This window comes from Mya arenaria, chromosome 11, assembly GCF_026914265.1.
Source record: "Mya arenaria isolate MELC-2E11 chromosome 11, ASM2691426v1".
Classification (NCBI taxonomy): domain Eukaryota; kingdom Metazoa; phylum Mollusca; class Bivalvia; order Myida; family Myidae; genus Mya; species Mya arenaria.
Genome location: NC_069132.1, coordinates 821,341 through 832,931, shown reverse-complemented (window position 1 = coordinate 832,931; position 11,591 = coordinate 821,341). Strand labels below are relative to the sequence as shown.

At 35.2% G+C, this 11,591-nt stretch overlaps 1 protein-coding gene across 7 annotated transcripts in view; it reads right to left on the bottom strand.

Moving 5' to 3' along the window:
• Window positions 1–2,949: 2,949 nt before the first annotated feature.
• The window catches only part of LOC128207673 (RNA-binding protein Nova-1-like), a 33,557-nt gene continuing 24,915 nt past the window's right edge, over window positions 2,950–11,591 (bottom strand). For all 7 annotated transcript variants that reach the window (XM_052910732.1, XM_052910726.1, XM_052910727.1 and 4 more), the window contains exon 6: window positions 2,950–10,632. In XM_052910732.1, coding sequence (XP_052766692.1) covers window positions 9,509–10,632 — 1,124 coding nt within the window. In that variant the 3' untranslated portion in view covers window positions 2,950–9,508. The remainder of the gene's footprint in view (window positions 10,633–11,591) is intronic.

Sequence of the window (11,591 nt, the reverse complement as noted above, 5' to 3'; positions counted from 1 at the left end):
GCCCAGATATGCTTTTTTGCTAATTAAAGGGCCATAAATTTATTTTATTAAGAGCAGCGGAAAAAGAGACCCAAAGTGCACAACTAAATCACCTCATTAATATTCCCCTAAGGACAGACGCACAGATGGACAAGGGCATATCTATAAGCCCCTCCCCCCACATTAGCACTTTTATGTATGACAGCTGTAGTAAGCATAGTTACTCTTCCTGGAAACCAGTTTACTCATTTTCTTTGCAAAATATAGAATTGCAACTCCTATCATTTCTAAAGGAAGAGACACATTAAACTTAAAGCACCTAAACTGTACTTTCAAATAATTACATCAAAAACATTTGTCATGATGAACATCAACTATTACTGTCAATAATTTTATCGATCATATGACTGAATCTAGAACACAAAACTCGTATGATGAGTTCAATAAAGCTTAGCCAACTGCAGCTCAATTATAAACACTTGGTAATCAATGTTGCCAGATTGCTTTCATGGAATATAAACTGCTGGTACAGAAAGAGCAATATTTGAATGCACTTCAGTTAAAAAGCACTATTACAAGGGGTTAATGTGGAAACTGTATGTGCGCCGGATTTTTCATTTTGGCAAATGCGATTTTCAGTTTATAGGGTAAATTGAATGCTGATAAACCATATTCACACTTGTCCAACCTAGGTTTTGACCAGAGATGACCCATATTCACACAAATCCTAAATATCATGCTGAGAAATATTCTGACTGAGTAGATTAGAAAAAACACTGTTTTAATTTATGAAAGGAATAATAAACTAGATTGCTTTTTGAAATAGCTCTCGTCTCCCCCATTGTGTGGGTGTAGGTTAATGGACATGATATTTGTACTTTTAGACTGGAGATGAACAAACGTAAGGGTCACCTACTGGTCATGACCAACCTGCATACCAAGTATGAAGTTCCTGGGTTGAAACTTTCTTTAATTATTGAGCGGAAAGAAGTTTGACGTACAGACTGGTGACCAACAAAGTGTGTTCACTGTTATTAGTCTCCTTGACCTTTGACCTACTGGCCTGATAATCAATAGGGGTTATCTAGTAGTCTTGACCAAGTGGGATTCAAAGTATGAACATCCTGGGTGCAAGCGTTTAGTTATAGAACAATTATTTTTTTCACCTCGGGGTAACTGCAACCTATACCACGACCTTGATCTTTGACGTACTGATTCCAAAAATAATAGAGGTCATCAACTAGTCATGAGCAACTAGCATACCGGTACCAAGTATAAAGTTCCTGGGTGCAAGTGATCTTAAAGGTCTAGTTTAAGGAATGTTTGGCATGATAATCCCCTGCTGTGCATCTCCTGCAAATTGCACTGGTGTCACAGTAGGGGCCAATTTCCTGTGTATTTGTGTATTGGCTCAGGGCCATTAAGGGTGCATTTTTATAACAAAACATCCAAAACTGCACAGCAGGATAATTAGATTAGAGATCTGATCAGACAATTAGGCAGTAAGATTAAGATAAATTAACAGAGGTTGTGTACAAATACGTTTTTTTTGGGGGGGGATCACTTATAGAAGGCTTAAACTAGGCCTTTTAAGTTGTTATTGGAAACTGTTTTCACCTCAAGGTCACCTTGACCATTTGACCTACTGATCCCAAAATCAAAAAGTCAAGATCATAAACTAGTAATGACCCACTTGCATACTAATTATTAAGGTCATGGGTGCAAGTTTTTCAGCTTTAGATCACTGCCAAAATATTGTTTTTCATCCAAAGGTCACAGCGACCTGGACCCACTGATCACAAAATCAAAAGGAGTCATGTACTGGTCATGACCAACTAGTATACAAAGTATGAAGTTCCTGGACCCAAAGGATTTTCAATTATTAGGAGGAAACCATTTTTTTACCTCAAGGTCACTCGGACCTCGACCTTTAACCTACTGATCTCAAAATCGATAGGCGTCATCTACTGGTCATGACCAACCTGCATACCAAGTATAAAGTTCCTTGGCCCAAGCGTTCTTTATTGAGTGGACACGAAGTGTGACATGTGATCGACTGACGGACGGACAGAGCTAAAAAAATATGTCTCCCCTTTTCATAGGGGAAGACATAACTGTAATTTCTGTATAATACTAATAGTGACCTAGCTTTTGACTAAAGATGACCATGTTCACACTGGTCTTAAATATAAAGCAATCGTTGTAAAATAAATATGTTTAAACTATGATGACCAAGTTTCATGAAGGTTGGTTCAACACTGCCTAATTTACGTGCGCCATTTTTTTCTTGATTTTACCTGGTGACCTAGTTTTTGACCAGAGATGACCCATATTTACACTGGTTCTTTATAGCGTGCTGTGAAATATTTCTGGAAGATCGGGTTAACACTAATGAATTTGCGAAAAGAATATGAAATTTTAGCATAAATTTTCTCGATGTTTGACCTAGTGACTGATTTTTTATACCAGAGATGACCAATATTGTAACTGGTCTAAAATACCATGCAAATAAATATTCCAACCAAGTTTAATGAAGATCAGTTAAAACTGTTGTATTTGTGACTCAGAAAAAAACTACAATAAGTTGTAGTATTTGTAACGCAGAAAACCTAAAGCAAAATGTTAACTTCACTGAAATGCTGCCTGCCCTCTTGTTATGGCCAATCCACAGTATAATGCCGATTTTTTTTCAAAATAAATACAGCTAGTAAGCACTCCAGTAGCTGTCTTTTTATAATTTAGGTTTCAATTAGTGTGCATCTTTTTGTAACTTTAGCAATAATATTGAACCATTTTATTTGGATATATCTGACCAGTTAGTGGTAATTTTTGCCATTGGTTGACAATTAATTGACTACTGAGGCCAGTTTATCTTATAGACGTTTTATTCAGGTCAGCTTACAAGTTAATACTAAAAGTGAAGTAAATACAACAAATAACAAGTGGTAATAAATGACAACCAAGACCATGCTTTATTCAGCCCAAGTTTTTATTCCCTTTCATCTCCTGTCCATGAGCAGTCAGGTATTTGCAGTAATATCTGCACAACCAGGTTTCCATGACAACAACAGTAAATTCAGTTGCTATGGCAACAGAAAATACAGATCGAAATGAATGATTTAATGTGATGATTACAGATTTTCTTCCACTTATGAGTGGAAATTGTAATGGCTAGCCATACCATGTTCAACAGTTTTCGAAAATTTTGTCAGTCACCTGCCTCTCATGTTCCATTTTAGAGCACTTAGCAGACTTTACAAGTCGTTAAAACAGAGAATGACTTGGATAAATATTGATAATGGTATGTAATAAATATATATAATATATGTTTACATGACAAGCACAGAATACGGCACATGGATCTAGAGTTGTCTGTTAGGAGAGAGGAGGTCTGACATGACGGAATGGCTAGCCATTTTACAGAGATGTATTAACAAATGTGATGTCCATTACTTAACAAACATAGCACATTACTGAAAGACCTTGTAACTTGTTTTGTGCAAAAATGGTTCTCTTTAAAAGGAAAGGACAGTCAATGAGAAAAAAAATGTGAGGAAAAACTACCTACATTAATGGTGACCTTGAACCCTGAAAGTCAGATCCAAGGTCACATGTGATTTGTTACGAATGATTTTGTTTTCTATGCAAAAATTGGAGAAGTATCACAGTCTTATAAATAAATAAATAAATAGATAATAACAAATGTGAACCTCCAATGATTCTCTAAGTAAAAACTACCTGTGTATTTGATGAGGAATGTTATTTGGCACAAACCAACGGTATTAACAGATGATGTCCCACCACTCACTATCACGTATTTAGCCTCTGCTTAACAGTGTTATGTCTACTCCCTGTCTTCAGACTAAATATTTCTCTGAACATGGTTGAAAAATGTGCATTTGCAGTATACAAAAGAAATTCTTATCATATTGATTCAACATTTTAAATATGTGATTTCAAGCACATACATCTGCTGATGTTGGGTGCAAGCTCTGTCTGCCAGTCATAACAGGATTAACTTAAAAAAAAAATCAATGACACGATAGTTTGTGGTGGGGAAAACAACAAATGAATAAATGATCGCCTCTTTCTATCACATTTGTTAAATAATAAGCAGGGTAGTTAATGATATAAGCCCCAAATTTTAAGTGCACTGTCACAGTCAAGCGCCTCTTTAGCCAGTCATGCAGGGGAAGGCTAACATGACTGGTTCTCGGCCCTTAACGCGCAGCTGTCTGGTACCCAGCAATAGTGACCAGTTCAAACAGTCGAAACGTGTCTCTTTTAAGTAACTGTCTACTTTGCAATAATTGTACCATTGGTATTGTCTTCTGACCCCGATATAAACATACACTATGCTCAACTGCCAACTTTAAAGGATAAAAGTGCGCTGATTTTTGTTCAAAGTGTTACACTTGACCCTTTAAAATACTGGTACTAAAAATACATCCTGCAATGAAAAGCCAAAAGGAAACAAAACAATGCACAAATTGTTACTTAAACAACACACTGTTTGAGTGGCATTAACGAAACACGTGAAGTATGATCCTCAGATCTATATATATAGTAACAACATGATGTCATGGAGATATAAATGCAAATACCACATACACAAGTCCACCAAAACCAGCCTCTCTCTCTCTATCACACTAAAACGTGAGAATATGTGTGACATCAGGCCAACTCATACCCACACAACAGTCATTTAAAATATTATACACATCATCCAGTTTCCATTTATGGTTGCCTGGATTTTACAAATTTCAAGCCAATGATGTAGTCATATTGCTAGTTTACTTGAAACCTTTATATGGAATTTATTGGATATCCCGGTGATATTATATAACTTTTGCTCCTTTTCTCTGTCTTGAAAAAATCCAATAGCGTTATTTGTGGGTATGGGTTTGCCTGATAAACAGATCTGAGGTATAAATGTACATAAATGGTCATCATTACTGATATAGGGATGTTGCACCAATATTCTTATGCAGGACTTTCTCACAAATCATAGCAAACACATAAACAATACTGTAAACAAGTCTGATTAAAAAAGTTAAGCATAAGAAAGTTGGTTGTATTATACGATAGGGTACTATGTATGAGAAACACAGACTGGATTAAACACTTCTACATGAATATATGAAGACTATTTTGATACTATTTCAATAACAAACCATGCATTGTCTTAAAAAACGAATCTCGATAAATGACTCGACATAGTAGTGAATCTATGAGAGAATCAAGAGACGAGTAGCGAATATTTGACACATGACAACGAACATTTCCGAGTTTTGTTAACGATGGTGTGATTCGTCCATTCGCAGCCATAACTGGCAAGGATAGAAATCGAGGTATGACATTTTAAACCAAGCTGCCATTATTCATGAATAATGCAAGAAATTAATCAAACTGGATCGTAGTTAAAATATGTTTACACAAATAGCATTCTTGTCTACATAGTCATAAAGATAAGTTGAAAAATGTCCCAAAAGTTTAAGCAACATTTGATTTGAATTGTATTTTACTGAAAACTATCACATTCTCAGTATATAAATGTTGGATGTTGAAAATGTTCAATACTGTATGTATGTATGATTACATATGTCTCGATACATGTTTATGAAGTTTACAGACAGGAAAATAACATTATCTAAATGTACATATAGTAACTTTCCTGCCTGAGGTCTCAAAACAATTTGACAAAAGTATTAACAAATAAGGTTGAGTAACTATTATACACTTAAATATTATAATATATTAGCTAAATCTGTATTAAACATGAAACATTGCCTGGCCGATTAAAGTAATCACAATGCTTTATAACAAAATAACAAAATAATCCCTGTACTAGTAATGACGCAGTTATGTACCCTTTTATACCACCAATCACACATAGTTATTGTCCTGTGTACCAAGACATGGGGTGGGGTAAATCCAGCTTCAAAATGTCATTAAAACTATTCTGCTTCGTTTTTCTTCATTGACAACTTATTTTCACTAGCATTGTTTGTGTTATTTATCCTTAACCAGTGACCTTATTATAAGAAACATTCCTTCATTTTGTTTGAACTGAAATATAGGATTCTTAAATGGATTACAATAATTATGCTATTAATAAAATCACGAAATTACAAATATTATCCTACCTAAGGCTTACTTTTGTCTGTTTGCATAGAGAACCATAGTAAGTATTTTGTGAAAATTAAAATGTTATAAAATTTATGATGATTTTTCAATGTATCTGGAATGATTTAAAAAAAAAATGTTTAAATAAAAAGACAATTTTAAATTTCTACCTAAAACCTATGGCACAACCACTAAGTGATCATATACCCTAAAAGTTGCACCAAAATACTAGAAAAATGGCTATCACTTCAAGAATGAACCACGTGGCGATATTTACAGTAATGTTCTCATGATCTCATAAAACAAGGAGTATAAACCAGTTAAAATTGATAAAACTTGAAAGTACAGTAAAAACTGCCACATTGATGCAAAACATTATGTACAAGGTGAAGTTCATTTTAACACTGTATGCAAGCTTATGGTGATTATACTCAATATATCACAGCATATAAAATACATGAATAACTTGTGGGGGCAAATTTCAAATGTCAATGTGGCATTTTCTATTGTGACGACAGCAGAATAAATATCTGTAACTGAAACAATGTCCTTGATAAGGCAAATCTAGTAATGAGTGTATGGTACCCCACCCCTAGCATGTCTCGCATTTACTCAGGTGAAGCCCGAAGCCCCGAGGCTTCAGGCCGAGCCCATGTAGGCTGACTTATGAGACTGAAAGACCGTGTAGCTGGTGATGAAGGACTCATGTGTTGACTGCAGACAACCACCCACCCCGCCAAACACAGCCATGTCCTCTGCCATACCTGCCTTTTGTGTATATGTAACAGGAACTTTATTAAGTTTGTAATAAATTAGAGCAAGTGCCAACTGTGCGACTACAATTGCAATGTAAACATAGTCCACAATGTATTTAGATAAAATTTCTTTCTTATTTCTACATTGAAATTCTGAGCATGCAAGTTTGGCTTCAATTTTTTTGCTCAACAACTTTTGTAATAACAATAACACCTATTCAATCTCAAATTTATCATCTTGTCTTAGACTATATAGATGATTTTAAAAAAACAACAAAACTTTTGTGATAAATAATAATGCCCATGTAAAACAAAACAATTCAGTGTTTAACTGAGGAAATACTGTTTAATACTTTTTTTAAACACTTCTGCAATTAGTTATGACAGTAGGAAATGGCTGGTGCTGGCGAAGTGGCGCAAGTTGCTTCCCTTTCACTGGCATAAAACTGAGTAATGAACAACAATAGCAATGAAAAATAAATGATCAACTATTAAACACGAGGGCTGAAAAAATGAATTTTAATAGTTTTTAGATATAACACCTAGCCATAGCAGTCTTGTATAGCAGACAAAGCTTCGGATTACAAAAACAAACAATAATCATGTAAATTACGCCAATCTAAAGAAGTTATGCTTGAATGCAATATATTTGATGTCACTGTTGACGTAGCTAGTGTATTGATATATTGTATCTATGATTTTTTAGAAAATATCTGTTTTAAAAAAAAAAACCCATCCAGTATTGTAAGTCACGGAGTGTAAAATTGTCTTTGTGGCTACAGTAATTTAACTATAAATTTAAACAGAAAAGGAACACTTAGTTCCTTATTGATTGACATGTGTAAACACTGTTCATCTCATATAAGATTACTTGACAAAACTTTACAAGTTTAATGTCCGCTAAACTAAACTGCCATGGCAATTGTAAAATGATCTAATACAACAAAGTGGAAAACAAAAAAGGCTAAAGACTTCCCAGAACTTCAATCGTAAACTATCACTGTTTAAAAAGTCTCATCACGACTCAATTCTATAATAAGCATGCTCTAAATCATAAACACGCACAATTAAAAAGGAAACAAAAGACTAAGTTCGTAGAAAGATATATGTGTATTGACCTGAATGTCAAACTCAGGCTGGCTCAAACTAACAAAGATAACACAGGAGAATAGAGCAAGAATATTTCAACAGAGACTTGGAACTGACTGCAATATATAGTGAACATCAGCTACCCGTGTAATGAAGTTCCACAAACGGTAAACAAAGAACAATTCTTACAGTCAGCCCACATGAACATTTTCAACAATGCCATGGTCTAAGACATGTGCGTGTACTGTTATTGTTAACTGTATAGAGTCGTTAATTGCATTAAGTTACATGAAATTAATACTTAAGAATCTTAGTAGCTCATTTTCAGAAGTTTATGAAGTTGATTATGACAATTTGTCCACTTAAATGTATGATTGATAATGATTTATGGTGAATACTTTAATTGGAAATATTTTATAGCATGTTTTAATAATCATTATATGATTGCTATTGATCTTATAAAATAATCGTTATCAGCAATTGTGTATACTATGTTTAGAATATGTCTATAACATAAGCAAGTATATTATTCAACAATCAAATCACTAATTAGACAAAACAAGTACTTTGTACGCCATCCCGAGGCAATATTAAATAAATGTAATATAAACTACACTCACACACAGTATTGTGATTAAATACAGTAACATTAGCTTAGTAACAAAGAATTTAAATAAGAATTAACAATTTGACTAAACATTATACATTAACAAATTATCATAATTTCCCAATTCAAAGATATATAATATATATTATATAATACAATATCTATACTTAGAATGATTTTCTACAAAGAACATAACACCTCTAACTATATAATGCATACACAATTTCATCTCTGCGGAAAAAATCATCTTTTTTTTAAAGTGGAGAAAAAAACCAACTTATATCCACAACAGTAATAAATAAAACATTTATCTTCAACAAAAAAGTGCTTACTTAATATGCAAGATAAAATGCTAGACTATAATAAAAGTAATAATAAAACCAGTTACTAGCGGAAGACCACTGGTAACTGTAACCCATGTTTCACAGGTTTTTACATATTTACAAAAAAATAACAACAGCCTCCATACCTATTGAATTAAAATGGAACATTCCATGATAATGGACCACTCCTGTGTGATGATAGCAATGCTCTGTAATGGTTTAAGTACACGTGTTCTACATATGCCAAAAGGAGATCTGTACCTATATTCCTATGTATATACAAATACACAATAACCGCAACTCCACTTAAATAGTGATACATTGATAGATAAAAGTCCGCTATTCAGACTGAAGCATGCGTGTGAATCAAGACACAAATCAAAAGGGCATGCAGTTGATAAATATTCTAGCTTCACGATATATCTCATGATGATGGCAAACAATTTCTGTAACAATAGTATACTTAACACGTCAATAAAATGTCTGTGACGAATCTATCGTCAAAATGTGCACTACACTACGCCACAGTAACAGAAACAAGAGTAAAACACGATGAGAAAGTTCAATGTTTGTTAAAATGGTTGGTTTTTTTAAAACAGTTGTAAATAAAGCCTAATATTTAGCCAGTGTTAACGGGCGGAGGTTTGCGCCTGGCGAGCCCTCTTGACTTCCTCTTGCTGTATGCGTTGCTGAATCAGGTACTGTGCTTTTGTGATGTTGTTCGGCGTTCCTGTAATTGTAACGATTCGATTCCGAGTGCCTGGCATGTAGACACCCTTCTTCGAGATCTGTATATTGGTTTGAGTATACTGCTGTAATTCCACTATTCCTTTCCCTCCTGGACCTAAAATCGCACCAACTATACTCTCCGGAACTTCTAAATCTTGTTTGGCTGTAGCCGATTTGTCCTCAGTTGGACTATACATGCCAGTCCCTAAACCAAACGAGTTTTGGTTGATGTTAATGCTAGGTGGCCTCTCCCCTCCAGGAGTGAAGCCCTGGGAACCAGGGTAGGCTGGTGTGGCCGTGTAGGACTCGTTTAACATGGGACTTCCCCCATATCTCTCCTGTTGCACGTTCGGGGAGTTACTGCCAAACAGACTAGAGTTGGCGGCAGTGGAGCCCGAACTTCCCAGTCCTGATGACCCACTTCCCACAGGTCCAAACAGGCTACCTGACGACGTTGGAGTACTCATCATGTAGCCCTGTTGGGGGTTTTGGGAGGGTGTGCCTGCTGCGGTCGTGATCATGCCCTGAGGCTGAGGACCCTGCATGCTCATCTGAGCCTGCTGTACATTCTGCTGCGTACCCATAATTCCTAATATTCCATAATTTGCTAAAGTGCTCATTGCTGAACTAATTTCCTCCGTAGCCTGGTCCGAATATCCGCTATTTCTCAGAGTCATTCTCAAACTGTCTAAAGCTCCAGGAGTCATTCCACCGCCAGCTAACAAGTTTCCTATATTGAAATTAGCTAAACCACCGCCCATATTTGCGCCTCCTAGAGCGTTTGGATTAAATCCAAATCCAAAAGTAGCACCACCAGCAAAACTGTTATTTCCCACGCCCGACATTTCCTGTTGTTGGTTCTGCATGAAGTTTGTGTTGGCGAATGGGGAGCCGGTGGGATTTGCACTAGCCACTGGCCCTGTGTAGTCTGCATAGCTTATATTGGGACAACTACCGCTCTGTGGGTCCTCTACGATCTTTTGTAATATCAAGTCTACAGCTTTTTTGTTGTTTTCCATGTCACCTGAAATATACAGAAAAGAAACACTTTTAAAATGACTATAAATTGTAAATTAAAAGTTAACAAAACAAATGAACACTATAGAATTAGCATAACAGGGCTACATTATGGGTTGATGCCAATTCAAAAATTTCAATACTAATGCATTATTTTGTTTAATTTATTTGATTTCAATAATCAAATAAAAAATTTTTTTATTATTTTGTGTACAGATGAAAAAAATATTAGCCTTTGAAAATGCTTTTTTCAATTGACAGCAACGTGGCAACAAATTCCCCAGCTAAAATATTGCAAATATTTTTGTACACAAATGGTCAGCTTTATGTTTTGATCTTTAAAGTCAAATGAGTTTAACATATTAATGCATAAATATAAAATGCCCCTTTAAATGTACACCTTTTTCTTTGTTACGCATCACTACTGGCGAATCAACAGCAACCATTTAAACCATGGCAGAATGTGACATAAACCACATATGCGGATGTTTCTTGTTGTTATCTTACAATAATCTATTATGAACACATGTATATACTAATCTTGGCCAAAAAGCTGTCTACACATCTTAATTATGTTTCACGGCCAGTGCAGGAGACTCCCATGATCATGTTGTTGAAATGTTGACTAAGTTTAATACTTTATACTTCTACTCCATTATGAAGACAGCTTAAAGGTGATATAAATCATGCCAGTGTCTCCTGTGAAGGAAACAATAAGAGGGAGAAACATTTGCCACCAGACTAATGCAATGTCCAAATTTATACTAATTCATTTCAGCTGTTTGTGACAAAAGACAGCTTTAAGAATCCCTCCTGATTCTGTTGCCTGGGAGATGTCTATTATGAAAGGCCATGAGAAAGTATCTATTAGGGGATCAAGCCTCTTGGTTAAGAGACAGACAACAAAGCCACTCTTCCACCTCAACCTCATTTACGGTTTGAATGTAGAGGACATATACTTCCAAC